Source organism: Oppia nitens, unplaced genomic scaffold (assembly GCF_028296485.1).
Source record: "Oppia nitens isolate AA-2021 unplaced genomic scaffold, nextdenovo-longstitch-racon4-pilon3 scaffold20_pilon_pilon_pilon, whole genome shotgun sequence".
Taxonomy (NCBI): domain Eukaryota; kingdom Metazoa; phylum Arthropoda; class Arachnida; order Sarcoptiformes; family Oppiidae; genus Oppia; species Oppia nitens.
The window spans coordinates 173,708-196,469 of NW_026533200.1; the positions used below are offsets into that span (position 1 = coordinate 173,708).

The 22,762-nt window shown below is 29.0% G+C and overlaps 1 protein-coding gene across 1 annotated transcript; it reads right to left on the bottom strand.

The window, feature by feature from the left end:
• Nucleotides 1-852: 852 nt before the first annotated feature.
• On the bottom strand, nucleotides 853-2,916 carry LOC128953102 (cytochrome P450 3A11-like). The gene is made up of 3 exons (XM_054298576.1): nucleotides 2,825-2,916; nucleotides 2,602-2,751; nucleotides 853-2,326 (listed from the first exon to the last, which is right to left on the bottom strand). Exons 1-3 carry the CDS (start codon nucleotides 2,914-2,916, stop codon nucleotides 892-894), a joined length of 1,677 nt encoding a protein of 558 aa, XP_054154551.1. The 3' UTR covers nucleotides 853-891.
• Between the last annotated feature and the right edge of the window lie 19,846 nt (nucleotides 2,917-22,762).

Here is a 22,762-nt window from a genome sequence, read left to right on the forward strand (position 1 = left end):
TAATAATAATACTAATTAAACTTATTTAAAAAAAATTAATTTATTATATTTATTATTATTTTTTAATTAATTCATCATATTTTTCATAAAACTTTCAAAAAATATATATTACTATATACTGTAAATAAAAATAAACTAAAATTTATTACTAACTATTAGTACAGTATATGTTTTACTAAATATTTTCAGTTTAAATACTGTTGTGTTTTAGTTAACAGACAAGTTGTTTATGTTTTAGGTTTAATAAAATATTAATAATTAAAAAAAACAAAAATGATTAAAATATTTTTGTATATACTGTATGATTGACAGTGTTGTACGGTTGCCACATAACAATGCAGGATTTTTTTTTAATTATAATAATATATTATAATATAGGGTATAATATGAAATAAATTAGTTATTTAAATAATAATAAGTTATTAATTAATTAATTATTTCATAAATTAAAAATTTATAAAAAATATTATATTAGTTTTTTTCAGTAATTTTTTTAATGATTATTATGGCAACCGTATAGACAAGCAATATATATATAAAAAATATTTTTTATTATTTAATTTTTTTTGAAAAAATAGATAATATATCAGCTTTTAGTATATTTCTGTTATCAAATAATATTTAAGATATATATATATACAGTATATACTGTATATATAATTAGTATTTATTCAAAAAAAAGTTTAATTAACTTAAAAGTAATTTAATTTTTATTTAAATTCAAAAAAAAAATATTTAATTGTAATAATAATTACAAATAAATTTCTTATAATTAAAAAAATCAAAAAAAAAATATTTACATTATTTATATATATTTTATATAAAAAAATAATAATATCATAATATATGTCTATATTCTAAAAAACTAATAATTAAAATAAATTATTTTAGTTATTTCCCGATCCCGTCCCCGGCGTCCACTCGTTTTTCGATGCCTACCACTAGCCGTCGGGCTTGCATCAGATCGCGACCTCTATTGTAGACTAGCGGGACATCGGTATCGCCGACACGACTGAATCGGTAGACTTGGACTAACTTAGCCAATGCTAGTTTGGCCTCCAGGAGTGCAAATCGCATACCAATACAATTTCGTGGTCCGACACCAAACGGCAAGTATGTATAGGGTTTGATTAGCGGACGATTGTCGGGCATAAATCGATCGGGATTGAACCGGTCGGGTTCGGGATAGTATTCAGGATCGTGATGTATAGCGTAGACTGGTATCTCACATACGGTTCCCTTTTCCAATTGAATACTACCAGTGCTATCGTCACCGCCCATTAGTTTGATGTCTTCCATAGCCTCCCGTTCCAGTCTTAACAGTGGCGGATATTTCCGCAATGTTTCCGATATTAGCGAATCGATAAACGGTAGACTCGACAGTACTTCGTAATCTAGTTTACCGTTTTGCTGGTTAACCGCACCGTTAATCTCATCGTATAGCCTGTCCTGTAATCGGGGATTCAATGCCAACTCATACGTACAAAACGATAAGGTTGTAGCAGTTGTTTCGTAGCCGGCAATGAAAAACAGGAAACATTGGCCAAGTATTTCGTCCTCAGTCAGCCGTTTGGCTAATACGTTGCTCAGGGCTTCACGATTGGCCAGTAGTTCATCGGCACCTTCGTTGACGTGATGTGCTTCGTTCAGGTCACCGCTAGACTCCCGGTGCTCAACACTACTGTCTGTATTATTGTTGTTGGGGTTGTGCTCGACATCCATCAGTAGTTGTAAAAAATCATTGTGTTTGGCCTGAGTTTCCCGTCGATGAGCCATCAGTTTGCGGCCTAGATTGACAAAAAAATCGGGTCCAGCCGTACCGCGTAGTAGTCGACTGATAGGCGGTAACCGCCGTATCCGTGTCGGCAATATGGCCATCAATATTATACGCCAGACGGGTATCGTAAATAGACTGTTTGCCGATCGGGTAAACCTATCATCCGGATCGGTATATGTATTGGGTTTGGTAGCGAATGCGCACCGGGCTATAACATCCATAGTCAGGTCGCCCATCGATTTTTTCAATTCAATTGATTCCCGACGGTTGGCCTTACCGTCCAGATGGCCGACAAATTCATCGCAACACTGGCCAATCAATGTGTACAGTTTGCGCAATTTCCCCGACGTAAACGTTGGCGATGCTATGGCACGGATACGTTTCCACGTGTCGTCACGCGAGCTGAACATATTTTTGGCTATCGGTTCATTGGATCGGGAACTGCCGTTATCCCGGCGATTGCGAAATCGATGAAAATCTTTGACCATTATTTGTTTGATCAGTTCCGGGTCGGCAACGGTTAGGTCAGGTTTATCGCCAGTGTATGTCCTGTTTTAGTAGTGTTTGTAATAATAATAATAATTAATATATTATATAATATGATATAATATTAAATAAAAATATGTTTAAAATGCTATTAATTATTATTATAATTAAATAATAAATAAATACCCTAATAATCGGTTTGTTTTTTATACAGTAATTATAATTTATATACAATTTATTATATATTATATATAATATATATGAGAAAATAATTAGTCAAAAAATAGTTATTAATTATTATTATTATTAATTTTTATTATAAATATATAAATAAATACCCGAATAGTCGGCCAAACTGTCGATACCATTGCAATTCCAGATAGGGTTTAGGTATGAAAAATTTGGCCAAAAAATTACCGAAAACCGGTAACGGTTTCGGACCGCTAACATTACGAGAGGACCAGTAGCTTAGTAGGCGTTTCCATTTGCTAATCAATTAAAAAAATAAGTTTATTAAACAACATTTATTTAATTATTTTTTAAAATTTAATTTTCACTTACAAATAATTATATGTTAGCACTGATACTAATATTGTTATAATTGCCAATTGAATGGGTCCTAAATAATCGGTAATTGTTAATAATATAGACATTATTGTTATTATTAATAATAATTATTAAATTAACTTTTTAAATAAATAAAAATATTTATTCAGAATATTTATTATTATTAAGTCATATATTAATTCATATATTACATACACAAACAAAAAAAACTAAATTATTATTAATTGTTATTTATTTATATTAAAAAATAAACTTCTGTTTAAATAGTAGTTAGCAAATAATATATACTAAAATGTTAGTTAAGTTTATATATATATATATTGCAAAAATAAAATGTAAAAAAAATTATTAATGCCATGTGATATAAAATTTATTTATTATTTTTTAAAAATAAAATTGATAATGTATCAGTTAAGTACAATTTTTTTGTTTGTATTAGCAATGACATTTTAGATAAAAAATAAATAACTTATATATATATATATATATATATATTATAGAAATATTAACTTAATATACTGTAGATAAATCATATTATATATATATATGTATAAACAATTTAATTTAATAGAAATTTTATAAATTATAAATAAATTTTTAAACAATTTTAAAAAAAATTATTTTAAAATTATTATAATAATTAAGTAATTTTTTTTATAAATATTAATAATAATAAGTATATTACATGAATTAAACGAAACTATTATATTATGATAATATAATTTTTTTTAAATAAATAAAAATAACAAAATAGTGTAACTGATGTACTTAACTGATAAAATTTAATTTATAATTACTATATTAACTATAATTAAACACAAAAATAAAAATTGTACTAAACTATAGATAAAGTACAGTAAAGTACAGTTATTTTTGTTGTATTAATTTTAATAAAAATAAATCTAATCATTAATGTTATTGTACTGTACTTATAATACATGTACTTCAAAAATATATTATAATTATAAATAATTTTAGTTAATTAAAAAAAGTAAAATATAATTATATTATAATAATTTTAATAATTATTTTATAGTATTTTATTGTTTTCTATAGAAATAAAAAAATTAAATCAATATTATTTGGACTTAAATTTATTTTAATTAAAAAAGTAAAATAATATAATCTATGATTTTATCTTGGTAATTTTTTTTAATAAACTATTTATTTTTTTATTTTTAATAATAATAATATTAATTTTGAGTTTTAATATATTTAATTACTTGGAAAAAAACTAACTAACTATTAAAATGTAAAAAAGGGTTTATTTTTATAATAAATATTTTAATTAATAAAATGGTTTTTTTAATTACAGTAAATGTAATTAATTAATTTTTACAAAAATATTAACATTAATTTAAAAAAAAAATTAATTATATTTATTTAGTTAATTAATATACATTTTATAATAGACAGCTAATAGACTAATAAATAAAATATTTAAATAAATAATAAAATATTTCACTATTAATACAACAATGATTAACAACAATAACAATCAAGTAATTAGTTGTAAACTATTTAAACTAATAATGTTTGTATTGCTAATCACTGGACAACAATTATTGTCAGCTAAACCTCCTAAACCTGGCACCGGTATGTATTAAAAAAAATATAAATTTATATATTATTAATTAATATTTTTTTGTAAAAAAAATATTAGGGGCTGTTCACATATTACGTTCACACTTTTTACGAAATCTAGACCCCCTCCTCCTCCCTCACTATGCTCGCAATTGTTTTCATGTAGTCAATTAAAAAAAATTAACCGCTACCCTCTCACCCAGTCCACTACAAGAAATAAAATATTATTTAAAATACGAACGTTCTTAACGACTACCCTACCCCCTGCCATCCCCTTGATCGCAAAAATTCGCTTTGACTAAACCCCCCTCCCCCACCCTCCACCACAAAAAATATAATATCTAAATGCGAACGTTCTTAATGACTACTCTACCCCTGCCATCGCCCTTGTTCGCAAAAGTTTGCTTTGTTAATCACCCCCCGCCCCTCAAATGCGAACGTAATATGTGAATCACGCCATATTGAATTTTATTTTTATATTTTTTTTTATTAAAAAATAACTATTTTTATTAACTATAGATTGTTTAAAGATTAATGCTGAATGTGAAAATGCTAACCTGGATTGAACTGTTTAAAAATTTTTATTTTATTTTTATTTTTTTCATTAGATAGACTACTAGTTAAACTATTTGATTTTATAAAATCAAATATTATTAGGCGTGGTTCACATATTACGTTCGCACTTGAGGGGAGGGGGGGGGTTAGCCAAAGCGAACTTTTGTGAACGAGGGGGAGGGGAGGGGTAGAGACTTTGAGAACGTTCGCATTTAGATATTTTATTTCTTGTGGTGTGGGGGGGTGGGGGGTACCGGTTAGGGACATGCGAACGTAATTTTTTTTAATGACTACATGCGAACAATTGCGAACATAGGGGAGGGAGGGGGTCTAGATTTCTTAAAAAGTGCGAACGTAATATGTGAACAACGCCTTATTGTAATTATAATATATTTAAAAAAAAAAATAATAATAAATTATTCAAATTATTAAACACTGCTAGCTTTGACTCTAACTGTTCAAATCGCATATCAAAATACAATTACTGGGGACCCGAACCAAACGCGGCAGTGGTATGTATAGTGCCGTTAGTTTTAATTTGGTGACGACTATCCCGGGGGGGGGGGAGGGCATAAACCTATCGGTAGGGATTGAACTGTTTGGGGGTGGGAGGGTTCAGGTGGGGGATGGTGATAGACAGAGATGTCGACCACTAGCCGTCGGGCCTGTAATAGGTCGCGACCTTTATTGTAGACAACTGGGACATCGGTTTCGGGTAGTCGTCTAAATCGGTAGCGTCGGGACAGTTTAGCCAACGCTAACTTTGACTCTAACAATGCAAATCGCATACCAATACAATTTCGGGGACCCGAACCAAACGGCAGGTATGTATAGTGTTTGATTAGGTGTCGATTGTCGGGCATAAACCGGTCGGGATTGAATCGGTCGGGTTTGGGATAATATTCAGGATCGTGATGTATAGCTTAGACAGGTATCTCGCATACGGTTCCCTTTTTTTTTATCCACTTGAATACCACTACCAGTAGTTGTATGTCATCCATAGCTTCCTGTGTTTTAAACGCAAAAATAACGGATATTTTCAACGGAGTGTTTCCCGATATTAGCGAATCGAGAAACGGTAGACTCGCTAGTAGTTCGCAATCTATATGGTTGGCCATTGTTTTTGCTGAACGGCTGTACCGTTAATCTCATCGTATAGCCTGTCCTGTAGTCCGGAGGTTAGTCAACGGCCAACTCATACGTACAGAACCCGAATGTAGTGGCAGTTGTTTCGTAGCCGGCAATGGAAAAACAGGAAACATTGGGCTAAAGGATTTCGTCCATAAGTCAGCCGTGTTTGGCCGCCAATACGTTGCGGTCAGTGCTTCACGATTGGTGCCCGGAGTTCATCACCGTATCGCCATCATTGACCTTCATTGTGCTTCAGGTTCAGGTCGCTGCTAGACTCCCGGTGCTCGACATTGTTTGACTTATTATTATTATTATTATTGGTGTTGTTATGCTAGACATCCATAAGTATAGTTGCAAATCGTGTGAAACGGTAGATAAGCTTTTGCAGTTGAGTCGTCCCGCGAGCTAAACATATATATATATATACTGTATATATATATATATATATATATATATCGGTTCATTGGATCGGGAACTGCCCTCCAATTGCCCGACAATTGGGCTAAATCGGTGAAAAATCATTGACCAGTATTTGTTTTTTGATGAGCTCCGGTTACGGGCAACGGTTAGGTCAATGTTTTCTCGCCAGTGTATGTCCTGTTTTAGTAGTAGTGTTTTGTAATAATAATAATAATAATAATAATAATAATTAATATATTATATAATATGACAATTAACAAAATAAATTGTTTTTATAATGTTATTATTATTATTATTATAAATAAAAATAATTACCCGACTAAACGGCCAAACTATCGATACCATTGAAATATAATACATATTATATAAATAATTCAACAAAATATGTGTTTTTAATTTATGTACTAATAATATTAATAATTAAATTAACAAAATGGTTGTTTTTTTTTTAATTAATTAAATTAATTTTTGTATTCAATTTATACATAACTATTCACAAGTCAATTAGTCAAGTAATTAAAATTTACTTTAAATAATCACTTATTTTTATTAAGTTAATTAACTAATTAATTATTTTAACATTTATTATTATTTAGCGCCATTTAAAAAAAATGTCTAATATAATTAAATAAACTATTTAATTAGTTTTTTTTGTATGTATGTATGTATATATTAATTAATTAATAAAATGGTGATTTTTAATTTTAATTAAATTTTATTTATATTCAAACTACATATAATAGCATAATTCATAGATTAATAGTTATTTAAACAAAATATAGTATAGTTGTTAAGATTAGTTTTTATTTTATTTTTTTTAAATTTAAGAAAATTTCTAAATAATAATTATGATTAACAACAACAACAACAACAACAATCATCAAGTATTTTACAAACTATTTATTATGCTATTCATTGCAATCATTATTATTATGCAGTTTTTAGCTAATATTACAAATGCAGGTATCTATAAATAAATAGATAAATATACAGTATATATTGATGTTATTATTTTTTTTTTTAAAAAAAATTAATTTTTTAAAATTAATTATATAGATTGTGTAAACAGAGGGGACATATGCGATAAAAATAAACAAAATTGTTGCCAAAAAGTTGCCTGTCGTCAGAGTAGAAAAATGTCTGATTATCAAAATTATAGATGTTAAAAAATTAACATAACATGTTTATAATAAAACAATTAATTATTACATTATTATTATTAATAATAATAATGATAATGATAATATAATTATACATTAATTATCAATATTATAATAAAATATTTATTTTATTTAGTAATTAATATTTGTCTGTTTGTATGTGGTATATATATATATATATATATATATTAATAAATATAATTTTAAAAATAATAATATAAATTAATAATATAAATTAATAATAATAATAATAAAATAATTTTATATTTTAATAAATATACATTTTAATTATATATATATATATAAATAGTTATATAGATATAATTTATAAAATAATAAATAGAAATTTAGTTTCTAGTAATTCTAGCACGATTATTTGATCGGCCATAAAATACATTAAATGTAGGATTGTTAATAGTAACAGTTGTTTGTTGTTGTTGTTGATTAGTTGTTTTATTTTTGACATTAAAAATATTGATTTTTTGCCAATACTTATTAATTGTTAATTGAAAATAATTGCCTACAGTTTTCATATGAACAAATAAATTCCAGCCAAACCAAATGCCGCAAATGCTGGCCAATTGACACATATATTCATCGAATGATATTTTCAAATTTTGTTGATAAATTAAAAACATTGGTGTTATGGGTCTAATAGTTATTTTATAATAATTATTCGACTTTTGATAATTTTCGCATTGATTATTTGTTATGTAATTAACATAAAATTCATTGTAGCAATTAAAGTTATTTTGACAATAATATGAACAAATTTTATCTAAATAACTTAAATCAATGTTACTGTAGTTACTAAAAAATTTACTATTATCATCAGCATTCGAGCACAAAGTTAATGCTGAACATTGATTATATTTTTTATAAATATAATCAACAATACATTTATGATAGCAATCAATACTATTAATAGCCATTGATTTTTTCTCTTTAAGACTATATTGGCCACATTGATGTACATTGTTAATGAATGTACTACGCGAAAAATATAGTTCATGCACCAGTGAATTATCTAATTTATATTTATCTTCAATGAACACCAATTTCAATGTATTTGAATGCAAACGTAACAACGGTTGTGTTTTAATGGCCAATATAAATGGCAATTTGATAAACAATTCGATATCATAATTTGGATCGTGTTTTACTGGTATTGGATCAGTTAGATTTGAAAACAATGTCAAACAAAGATCACGATTATCTATTGATGTTAATATAGTACCAAAACATGAACTAATTGTTTCGTTATCACTTGAATATAGATCACATTTAAACCATTTATTAGTTGTTTCCAATGATTTGAATTGTTCACGAATAGTTAGATTATTTATATATGAATATAATAAATTATAATCATTTATGTCAATAGTATTGTTAATTTGTTTCTTATTTGTGATTTTAGTCAACAATTTCATAGCTAGTGAATCGCGTTTAAGAAACTGGATTTTATCCATACATACGGTAACTGATGGCAATTGTATTGAATTTAACGGTTCCCACGTAGTTGTGGTTACTGTTTCGTATCGGAAATATATTACAGTTATGGTAATCACTTGATAGGACCAACCAATCAGACAAAACGTAAACCATTTGTGTTTGAATTTAATTAATTTTGTGATTAATATCTTAATCAGTGAATAGATTGCTTTGAAGATGACTTTCATGATATCAATGCAAGTGTTAGCCATTTGTTTAATTATAAGTCAATTAAAAATCAATTATAACTTTTAATAACTAAACTTATAGTTATTTTGTCTAAAAAAACTAATTTATTATAGAATTAGCAAAATAATGGCTTAATTAGTGTATTAATTATATATTGATTTATATATTAAGATATATTGAATAATATTTAAGTGTATTTAATGTGTTATATACTGTAGACTACAGTATACTAATAGATATAATACTAAAAAAAACTATTTCATCTGTTTTTAGAAACTTTTCGACAAAAAAAATAATTGTTTACTAAAATCTATTAATTTTTATTTATTTTTTTTTATCTATTATGTATTGTATGATAATATTTTTTAGTACCAGTTTTATTACAGTAACTAAAAACTTAATTAGTTTACTAATAGTCGTCTATTGTTAATATTTTTTTAGTATAGTACCAAGCATCAATTTATTAACTATTATATTAATATTTTGACTTATATTTAACTCTACATATTATTTTTAAAAAAATATAATAACAGGTAATATAAAAGTTTTTCAATAATAATTAATTATTATCTAAAAGTTTGAAAATATATTATATATTATATCAATTAAATTTATAAAACATTTACATTTATTTATTGTATGATAATGTTATAATAATATTGTTAGTATTAACAGTTAATTTAACATTAAATACAAAAATAATTAATTATTTTATCCTAATAGTATAGTTTACTAACATCATTATTATTATTATTAAATGTACCATACTCCTAATTATTCAACTATTCAAATAACTATTAAAATATTAGTAAATGTATTGATTGTTTGATAATAATAAATGTTTTTAAAAATATTATCGCAAAAAATACAAGATTTTAATATTTTATATATATTTTTATACATAGTTTTCAATGAAATAGCAGCCTATATGAGGTATACCCCCTCCCGAAAAAAAATTAGATAATTTTTTTGTTTGTTTGTAAATAAATTATGATATTTTTAAAAAAATTAATTATTATAATAATTACTATTTGATTTTTATTTATCATTTATATTATATTTGATTATTATAATATTATATAATAAATTTATGAAAAATAAAAACTAATTAATTAATAAATAAATGTATTTATTTATTTATTTTCCGTCCCGTTCCCGTTCCCGTTCCCGTACCGTCCCGTCTCTCTAAGCCAACCATTAGACTGCGGGCACGTATAGAGTCTCTGCCTTTTTCATAGATAACCGGAACATCAGTTTCCGCTAAACGTTTGAACCGAAACTGTTTCGATAGTTTAGCCAACGCTAACTTTGACTCTAACAATGCAAATCGCATACCAATACAATTTCGGGGACCCGAACCAAACGGCAGGTATGTATAGTGTTTGATTAGGTGTCGATTGTCGGGCATAAACCGGTCGGGATTGAATCGGTCGGGTTTGGGATAATATTCAGGATCGTGATGTATAGCTTAGACAGGTATCTCGCATACGGTTCCCTTTTTTTTTATCCACTTGAATACCACTACCAGTAGTTGTATGTCATCCATAGCTTCCTGTGTTTTAAACGCAAAAATAACGGATATTTTCAACGGAGTGTTTCCCGATATTAGCGAATCGAGAAACGGTAGACTCGCTAGTAGTTCGCAATCTATATGGTTGGCCATTGTTTTTGCTGAACGGCTGTACCGTTAATCTCATCGTATAGCCTGTCCTGTAGTCCGGAGGTTAGTCAACGGCCAACTCATACGTACAGAACCCGAATGTAGTGGCAGTTGTTTCGTAGCCGGCAATGGAAAAACAGGAAACATTGGGCTAAAGGATTTCGTCCATAAGTCAGCCGTGTTTGGCCGCCAATACGTTGCGGTCAGTGCTTCACGATTGGTGCCCGGAGTTCATCACCGTATCGCCATCATTGACCTTCATTGTGCTTCAGGTTCAGGTCGCTGCTAGACTCCCGGTGCTCGACATTGTTTGACTTATTATTATTATTATTATTGGTGTTGTTATGCTAGACATCCATAAGTATAGTTGCAAATCGTGTGAAACGGTAGATAAGCTTTTGCAGTTGAGTCGTCCCGCGAGCTAAACATATATATATATATACTGTATATATATATATATATATATATATCGGTTCATTGGATCGGGAACTGCCCTCCAATTGCCCGACAATTGGGCTAAATCGGTGAAAAATCATTGACCAGTATTTGTTTTTTGATGAGCTCCGGTTACGGGCAACGGTTAGGTCAATGTTTTCTCGCCAGTGTATGTCCTGTTTTAGTAGTAGTGTTTTGTAATAATAATAATAATAATAATAATAATAATTAATATATTATATAATATGACAATTAACAAAATAAATTGTTTTTATAATGTTATTATTATTATTATTATAAATAAAAATAATTACCCGACTAAACGGCCAAACTATCGATACCATTGAAATATAATACATATTATATAAATAATTCAACAAAATATGTGTTTTTAATTTATGTACTAATAATATTAATAATTAAATTAACAAAATGGTTGTTTTTTTTTTTAATTAATTAAATTAATTTTTGTATTCAATTTATACATAACTATTCACAAGTCAATTAGTCAAGTAATTAAAATTTACTTTAAATAATCACTTATTTTTATTAAGTTAATTAACTAATTAATTATTTTAACATTTATTATTATTTAGCGCCATTTAAAAAAAATGTCTAATATAATTAAATAAACTATTTAATTAGTTTTTTTTGTATGTATGTATGTATATATTAATTAATTAATAAAATGGTGATTTTTAATTTTAATTAAATTTTATTTATATTCAAACTACATATAATAGCATAATTCATAGATTAATAGTTATTTAAACAAAATATAGTATAGTTGTTAAGATTAGTTTTTATTTTATTTTTTTTAAATTTAAGAAAATTTCTAAATAATAATTATGATTAACAACAACAACAACAACAACAATCATCAAGTATTTTACAAACTATTTATTATGCTATTCATTGCAATCATTATTATTATGCAGTTTTTAGCTAATATTACAAATGCAGGTATCTATAAATAAATAGATAAATATACAGTATATATTGATGTTATTATTTTTTTTTAAAAAAAAATTAATTTTTTAAAATTAATTATATAGATTGTGTAAACAGAGGGGACATATGCGATAAAAATAAACAAAATTGTTGCCAAAAAGTTGCCTGTCGTCAGAGTAGAAAAATGTCTGATTATCAAAATTATAGATGTTAAAAAATTAACATAACATGTTTATAATAAAACAATTAATTATTACATTATTATTATTAATAATAATAATGATAATGATAATATAATTATACATTAATTATCAATATTATAATAAAATATTTATTTTATTTAGTAATTAATATTTGTCTGTTTGTATGTGGTATATATATATATATATATATATATTAATAAATATAATTTTAAAAATAATAATATAAATTAATAATATAAATTAATAATAATAATAATAAAATAATTTTATATTTTAATAAATATACATTTTAATTATATATATATATATAAATAGTTATATAGATATAATTTATAAAATAATAAATAGAAATTTAGTTTCTAGTAATTCTAGCACGATTATTTGATCGGCCATAAAATACATTAAATGTAGGATTGTTAATAGTAACAGTTGTTTGTTGTTGTTGTTGATTAGTTGTTTTATTTTTGACATTAAAAATATTGATTTTTTGCCAATACTTATTAATTGTTAATTGAAAATAATTGCCTACAGTTTTCATATGAACAAATAAATTCCAGCCAAACCAAATGCCGCAAATGCTGGCCAATTGACACATATATTCATCGAATGATATTTTCAAATTTTGTTGATAAATTAAAAACATTGGTGTTATGGGTCTAATAGTTATTTTATAATAATTATTCGACTTTTGATAATTTTCGCATTGATTATTTGTTATGTAATTAACATAAAATTCATTGTAGCAATTAAAGTTATTTTGACAATAATATGAACAAATTTTATCTAAATAACTTAAATCAATGTTACTGTAGTTACTAAAAAATTTACTATTATCATCAGCATTCGAGCACAAAGTTAATGCTGAACATTGATTATATTTTTTATAAATATAATCAACAATACATTTATGATAGCAATCAATACTATTAATAGCCATTGATTTTTTCTCTTTAAGACTATATTGGCCACATTGATGTACATTGTTAATGAATGTACTACGCGAAAAATATAGTTCATGCACCAGTGAATTATCTAATTTATATTTATCTTCAATGAACACCAATTTCAATGTATTTGAATGCAAACGTAACAACGGTTGTGTTTTAATGGCCAATATAAATGGCAATTTGATAAACAATTCGATATCATAATTTGGATCGTGTTTTACTGGTATTGGATCAGTTAGATTTGAAAACAATGTCAAACAAAGATCACGATTATCTATTGATGTTAATATAGTACCAAAACATGAACTAATTGTTTCGTTATCACTTGAATATAGATCACATTTAAACCATTTATTAGTTGTTTCCAATGATTTGAATTGTTCACGAATAGTTAGATTATTTATATATGAATATAATAAATTATAATCATTTATGTCAATAGTATTGTTAATTTGTTTCTTATTTGTGATTTTAGTCAACAATTTCATAGCTAGTGAATCGCGTTTAAGAAACTGGATTTTATCCATACATACGGTAACTGATGGCAATTGTATTGAATTTAACGGTTCCCACGTAGTTGTGGTTACTGTTTCGTATCGGAAATATATTACAGTTATGGTAATCACTTGATAGGACCAACCAATCAGACAAAACGTAAACCATTTGTGTTTGAATTTAATTAATTTTGTGATTAATATCTTAATCAGTGAATAGATTGCTTTGAAGATGACTTTCATGATATCAATGCAAGTGTTAGCCATTTGTTTAATTATAAGTCAATTAAAAATCAATTATAACTTTTAATAACTAAACTTATAGTTATTTTGTCTAAAAAAACTAATTTATTATAGAATTAGCAAAATAATGGCTTAATTAGTGTATTAATTATATATTGATTTATATATTAAGATATATTGAATAATATTTAAGTGTATTTAATGTGTTATATACTGTAGACTACAGTATACTAATAGATATAATACTAAAAAAAACTATTTCATCTGTTTTTAGAAACTTTTCGACAAAAAAAATAATTGTTTACTAAAATCTATTAATTTTTATTTATTTTTTTTTATCTATTATGTATTGTATGATAATATTTTTTAGTACCAGTTTTATTACAGTAACTAAAAACTTAATTAGTTTACTAATAGTCGTCTATTGTTAATATTTTTTTAGTATAGTACCAAGCATCAATTTATTAACTATTATATTAATATTTTGACTTATATTTAACTCTACATATTATTTTTAAAAAAATATAATAACAGGTAATATAAAAGTTTTTCAATAATAATTATTATCTAAAAGTTTGAAAATATATTATATATTATATCAATTAAATTTATAAAACATTTACATTTATTTATTGTATGATAATGTTATAATAATATTGTTAGTATTAACAGTTAATTTAACATTAAATACAAAAATAATTAATTATTTTATCCTAATAGTATAGTTTACTAACATCATTATTATTATTATTAAATGTACCATACTCCTAATTATTCAACTATTCAAATAACTATTAAAATATTAGTAAATGTATTGATTGTTTGATAATAATAAATGTTTTTAAAAATATTATCGCAAAAAATACAAGATTTTAATATTTTATATATATTTTTATACATAGTTTTCAATGAAATAGCAGCCTATATGAGGTATACCCCCTCCCGAAAAAAAATTAGATAATTTTTTTGTTTGTTTGTAAATAAATTATGATATTTTTAAAAAAATTAATTATTATAATAATTACTATTTGATTTTTATTTATCATTTATATTATATTTGATTATTATAATATTATATTGTAGGGGAAGTGGGTATATTACGGGTATCTAGGCTTGTCTAACCTTTCTTATGTAAACCAAACACTCGGCAATACACCACTTACCTTACGGTTTTGACTCTTTTAGTGATAACTTATAGTAATGCGTGGCTTAGGAACGAGCGGTTTCCTATTTAATCTACTCTGACCAATTAGGTCTGTAGCCCAAATAGGCTTTGTCACCCAATAGGGTCTGTCACCAAATAGGGTCTGTCACCCAAATAGGGTCTGTCAACCAAATAGGGTCTGTCACCCAAATAGGGTCTGGCACCCAAATAGGGTCTGGCACCCAAATAGGGTCTGTCACCCAAATAGGGTCTGTCACCCAAATAGGGTCTGTCACCCAAATAGGGTCTGTCACCCAAATAGGGTCTGTCACCCAAATAGGGTCTGTCACCCAAATAGGGTCTGTCACCCAAATAGGGTCTGTCAACCAAATAGGGTCTGTCACCCAAATAGGGTCTGGCACCCAAATAGGGTCTGGCACCCAAATAGGGTCTGGCACCCAAATAGGGTCTGTCACCCAAATAGGGTCTGTCACCCAAATAGGGTCTGTCACCCAAATAGGGTCTGTCACCCAAATAGGGTCTGTCACCCAAATAGGGTCTGTCACCCAAATAGGGTCTGTCACCCAAATAGGGTCTGGCACCCAAATAGGGTCTGTCACCCAAATAGGGTTTCAGATCCGTCTAGGGTTTCAGACCCGTCTAGGGTTTCAGACCCGTCTAGGGTTTCAGACCCGTCTAGGGTTTCAGATCCGTCTAGGGTTTCAGATCCGTGCAGGGTTTCAGATCCGTGTAGGGTTTAAGAACCGTGTAGGGTTTAAGAACCGTGTAGGGTTTCAGATCCGTGTAGGGTATAAGATCCGTATAGGGTTTAAGATCCGTATAGGGTTTAAGATCCGTATAGGGTTTCAGACCTGTATAGTCACAGATCAGAAGGCCTGGAAGGACCGTGGGCCTGGAAGGACCGTGGGCCTGGAAGGACCGTGGGCCTGGAAGGACCGTGGGCCTGGAAGGACCGTGGGCCTATAAGGACCGTGGGCCTATAAGGACCGTGGGCCTATAAGGACCGTGGGCCTATAAGGACCGTGGGCCTATAAGGACCGTGGGCCTATAAGGACCGTGGGCCTATAAGGACCGTGGGCCTATAAGGACTGTGGGCCTATAAGGACCGTGGGCCTATAAGGACCGTGGGCCTATAAGGACTGTGGGCCTATAAGGACCGTGGGCCTATAAGGACCGTGGGCCTATAAGAACCGTGGGCCTATAAGGACCGTGGGCCTATAAGGACCGTGGGCCTATAAGTAACACTAAGAGCCGTCCGTTAACGGATACGGGGACCGGAGTTCTCATAATAAAAATATTTACTTACGTAATTGTTGTTAACTTCTCGCGTAGTTATCGTTAAGTCCAAAGGCGTCCCTTAAGATGTCCAAACGGTAGGTTCGCGATGACAAAGTAAACACACACACAACGTAATATGCAAATACTTTTTATTAATTCACTTTAAAGTAATACACAAAGTATGACTACAAGTGGAGAACTGATTTTGGTGTTTGAGAGACACCTCTATTTATACTAAAGTGTACGTGAGGAAAAAGTGTGTCACATTGAGTCAGGTTTTAATCACTATTAAAACTAGGAGTTTACTATTTACTTTTCTATATAACATTTCAGTGCATTATTTTAACACTGCAATATTGAATAAAAACAAAATAAAACTCTGTTAAAAACAAGGTGTTTACCTTTAAATTTTCAGTATAACATTTTAGTGCTTTTATAAATTTTTAACAAATAAAATTAAGGATAATTTTTGCAATAATTTTTCAGAGAAAAATAAAACAAAAATTCATTACAATATTATTAGTGAATACAACCTTGGCTTCAATATAAATAATATGAAATTATAACAAACAAAATTTCATTATTTTAATACACATATGTAAATGTTTATTAATTATAAAGTATCGCTTATTTTGTTTGTTATTCATGTGTTGTTTAATATAAGGAAAAATTTTGCAAAAAATCTGTTTTGTTTTTAACTGCATTTTGTATCATAAATTTTGACCCACTATTGCATTTCCGCCCCTTCAAGTCATCATCTGTCCTCAGATGTGTAAAAACTACTACGTGGTAACACTAATAACTCATGTACACATTAGTTTACAAATTTTGTATTTATAAAATATTACTATAAAATCCCTTCACCTCAAAAAAATGCATGCATTATATAATCTTAAATCTATAAAATACCAAAAAAACCATGCATTATAGTAAATTTTAATCGTTGTCCGTTTTTTGATCATCATTGTGCTTTGTTTCTTTTTCCGTGTTATCAATTTCATCGTCCACTTGATTTTCATTGTCATTTTGTGTAGCATCGGGTTTAGCATTGTTACTATCTACTTCATCAATGCCGTCTAATTCAGAAATTGTTTCATTGTTCCATTTTCTTAATCGTCTTATATGTACTTTCTTAAACTTTTTCCTTGGATTCTTTACACTTTGGACAGTGTATACAAGTGGACTGTGCCGCGTAATTATCTTATAAGGGCCAATATATTGGCTTAATAATTTCGTACTAAGACCAATCTCTCTGTGAGGAATATGTAGTGACACTAAGTCACCCTCCTCAAATACTACATCGCGATGTTTAGCATCATAACGGAATTTACCATCATTATGAGCTTCTATAATTCTCATTTGAACCAATCTTCTTGTCTCCTCCATATACTTTAAATAGTTAGTACCAAATGCAAAATCACGCGGCAGATCATAAGATACGTCAATTGGTACTTTTGGTTCTCTTCCATATAGTAAGAAAAAGGGAGAAACCTTGGTAGCTTTATGATTACTAACATTATACGAGAATGTTACTTTAGGTAAGTACTGGTCCCAATTAGTTACATTATCTTGAACATAATGTTTAAGCATCATAGCTACTGTTCCACATGCCTTTTCTGCAGTTCCATTTGATTGTGGATTATATGGTGTTGTTTTCACGTGTTTGGAGGCTGTCAACTTAAAGACTTCTTCCATAAAGTCTGATATAAAGTATCTGGCATTATCTGTTAACACTTTTTTAATGGCGCCGTGTCTTGCCAGAACTTCATCAACAAACCATTTCGCTATAGTAATGGCTTGTACATTTTTCACTGCCTTTGTTTCCATCCATTTTGTAAATAAGTCAATCATTATTATAATGTATTTACTACCTTTTGACGTCGGAGAGAGAGGCCCAAGTATGTCTACTCCGACAATTTCAAATGGTTCATTGGCGTCGATAGGCTGCAGCATTCCTTTCTCGACTTTATTGTCGACCTTATTCAACTGACATGACTCACAGTTGTTAACGTATTTTCTGATTGACTTTTCACAGTGAGGCCAGAAAAATCTCTCTTTGATTTTTCCATATGTCTTTTCAAATCCTAAGTGAGCTCCGGACAACTCATTGTCATGTAAATCTTGTAGGATTTGTCGTCTTAATTCTTTAGGAAGGCATAACTGTAGCCTCCTATTTCTATTATCATCATAACTTATCCTATATAGAATTTCATTTTCAATAATGAATTTGCTTAAGCTTTTACTTTGTTGATTATTTTTTATTTTCTCTTTTAATTCTTTACACCATTTATCACTATCTTGTTTCTCAATTATGTTTATTGTAGGATTTATTAGTACTGGTATTACTGGTTCCCAATCGTCTGGTTTCTCGTATGGATATCTTGATAATGCGTCAGCATTGTTATGTAATTTTCCCTTCTTATATTTCACTTCAAAGTCATATTCTTCGAGTATTGTTCTCCAATGCATTAATCTTCTGTTCGGGTTTTTCAAATTTCTAATATATTGTAGTGGATTATGATCACTGTACACAACAAAATGTTCACCATATATGAAATGTCGATACCGTTCGACAGCCCATACTATAGCCAAACATTCTTTTTCGGTGATACCATAGTTTAATTGTGCACTATTAAACATTTTACTGTTGTAACTGATGACTACATGTTTTCCGTTTTGAATCTGTCCTAGTATTGCTGACATACCATAGCCACAGGCATCAGTAAATATTTCAATGGGAGCCCCTTCTTGATATTGTGCCAGTATTGGGGCAGTAATTAATCTATTTTTAAGTTCATCAAACGCTTTTTGGCATTTAATATCCCAGTTAAATTTGACGTCTTTGCGCAACAGGTTTGTTAACGGTTCAGCTATAAAAGCATAGTCTTGTACAAACACTCTATAGTAATTCGCTAGTCCGAGAAAGCTCTGTACATCTCTAACTTTCTTAGGTATCGGAAATGCTTTAACTGATTTTATTTTGTCTTCATCTGGCTTTATCCCATCCGATGAAACTATATGTCCTAAATATTTTACTTCTTTGCAAAGAAATTCACATTTTTCAATGCCTAGTCGTAGATCATATTCTCTAATTAATTTCAAGACGCTTTCCACGTGTCGTAGATGTTCATCAAATGTATTGGAGAATATTATTATGTCATCCAAATATACTACGACAAATTGATACAATACATTTCTTAAAACTTTTTGCATATATCGTTGAAATGTCGCCGGTGCATTGGTAAGACCAAACGGCATCACTTTAAACTGATATAAGCCATCAGGTGTTATAAATGCTGTCTTTGGTCTATCTGATACTTTTACATGAATATTCCAATAGCCACTCAATAAGTCCATTACAGTAAAGTATTTGCTTCCTTCAAGAGCTGCGAGTGCGTCGTTAATCAATGGTAACGGATGTCGGTCTTTGATTGTAATCGAATTTAATTTTCTGTAGTCCACACAAAATCTAATTTTCCCATTCTTCTTCTTAACTAATACTACAGGGAAACTATACGGTGATTTACTTTCTTCGATAACGTTTGCTTCCAACATTTCTTTTACTTGTTGTCGTATTATTTCTTTTTCTTTTGGTGAATTTCTATAAGCGCGTAAACGTACCGGTTCTTCTGTTGTTAACTTAATTTCGTGTTCAACATCGATAGCTTTTCCCAGCTGTAGAACAGATTCTCCGAAAAGATCTCTATTCCTTTCAAGCAATCTAAGCATTTTTTGTCTCTTGTAATTATCAGAAGTAAGGATATGAAACTGTTTTTTATTATCATCTACGCTTTCAATCATGTAATTCTCTTCGCATCCGTATTGAGGGTATGATATTAGGTACATTAAGGCTATTTTGAGATTTTTACACAAGTATTTATTAGACTTTGACGAATTGTATAAAATGACATCTATTGGTTTTTGTAAATCAATAAGTGTTTCTTGTATTACAATCTGATAATCGTCATACAGTCTCTTAATTGGTTTAAGGAAACCAAATTGTGTATTAGGTGGTAGATTACTTGTGTCAATCTCACATTTAGCATTAGTCATCGTTTCGTTTGGAATATTATAATCTTGACATAGTCTAACGTCTAGAGTCGAGTCTAATTCTTGTATAATAAAGTCTGAGTTTATCCAATCAATTTGTCCTTCGTTACCAAAGTCTAGTTTTAATTTTGATTTTCTGCAAAAATCAAGACCCAAAAGTGCTGAATATTTGATTTCATCGAATATGTAGAAATCTTGCATGTAAATTTCATTGTCGACTTCAACATTCAATTTAACGTACTGCCCTAATTCATAGCGTTTGTTATTTAATAGTAATATTTCTTTGCCTTTCCTTTCTTTTGGCTGTTCTTTTAGTTTGGTTAATAGTTCAGAATTGATAATAGATACTGTTGATCCTGTATCTATAATTGCCGTTACATGTATATTATTTAATTTAATTTTTCTTTTTATAAGGGTAGTCGATTCCTGAGGAGACCGGTCTAAATGGACGAAATTATTCTCCTCAGTTAATTTCGTCGCCACCCGTTTCCCTTGTTGCTAGAGTTAATACGACAATCTCTCGCAATATGGCCTAGTTTATTACATTTATAACATTTTACTGTTTTCTTCCAATTAGTATCCGAGCGTCGTGTTTCATCTTTAGTGTCATCTTTAGGCTCCGATATTTCAACCGGCTCCTTGGGGGCAAATTGATTACCTCTTAACATTAAGCGTTTCATGTATCTAATATTTTCTTGCATTTGTTGCATTTCCCGTGATTGTTGTTGTTGAAATGCGTTTTGTTCTTTCGGGCGGTTATCCACAGGATTATAATTAAATCGAACTCTTCGTTTACCCGCTTCTTTTCGTTGATAAAGTCTGACATCACAAATTCGTTTAACAAGTCCTTTAAATTCTTCGACCGTCTCACATGGGTTAGTAATCATTTTGTCCGTCACTTCGTCTTTCAAATCTCCTACCATACCATTCAACATATTAGAAATTATCTCAGTGTCTGTCATTCCCGGGTTGGTTAGTTTAATTACACCAAACTTTTCTTCCCAGTATTCATCAAAGGAGTTTTTCTGGGTGGCATCAAATATTTCTTGAGTCACCAGAATTTTGTGCATTGTATTAGTAAAATTATTAATTAGATTTGTTCTAAACTGTTGCCAATTATTGATCTTATTCATGATACGCTGATTCTGATACCATAAGTGGGCAGCACCTTCTAATGACCCAATAACTCGTTTCAATTTTATAGTATCGTCCCACATGTTAGCGTCAGCTACCAAGTCATAATGATTAAGCCAGATAGTCGGGTTTGTAGTACCATTGTATGATTTAGGATTAAGTATTGGTAATTGTGTTCTGACACGAGAACTCATTGAAGGCGGTGGAGGTACAGGATTTTGTCCTTGTGTTTCCTGTGTCTCGCCAAAGCTTACCGAGTTCAAGTCGTCATACAGAGCTGACGGCTCGGTTTGATGAAATTTATCTTGGAAACTCTTTCCTTCCATAGTATCTAGTTATTTTAATAATGTCTAATTGTATTTTAATATTTCTTTTTATTAGTTTTAATTAGCGAGTGTTTAGTGCACGAGTGTTTTGGTTCTATAATCTCTAGGAGCTAATTTGGGCAACAAGGTTTTGTTAGTATCATCGTTGTCTGAGTCAATTAATCGCAGTGGTATGTGGTCTCTATTTACTTCCGCCAATTGGCTTGATACATGATAACCTTTTACTATGTTAACGTAACACCATCCATAATTACATTCAATTTGAAGAGCGTCCGGCTTTGGCTTTGATGTCCATTCAATATCAGAAAGTGGAATACTTATTTTTTGGTTTCGAACCCTTACTCTTTGTCCATCCTTATCATAGCCAATCAAATGCAAAGTATCAGATAATACAAGCAATTTATTTTTGTTGACTGTTTTTGTATACCAATATACAACAGGATTTTTACATCTGACTTCGTACACACGACTCATAGGCATACTTGTTATTGGAAGTTTTATAAAAATATTTTCTAT

Excerpts from the sequence above, each read along its gene's own strand:
- LOC128953102 (XM_054298576.1), bottom strand. The coding sequence starts at position 2,916 with ATGTCTATATTATTAACAATTACCGATTATTTAGGACCCATTCAATTG. Across the intron at positions 2,752-2,824 it reads GTGCTAACATATAATTATTT|CAAATGGAAACGCCTACTAA; the intron begins GTAAGTGAAAAT and ends TTAATTGATTAG. Across the intron at positions 2,327-2,601 it reads CAGTTTGGCCGACTATTCGG|GACATACACTGGCGATAAAC; the intron begins GTATTTATTTAT and ends CTACTAAAACAG.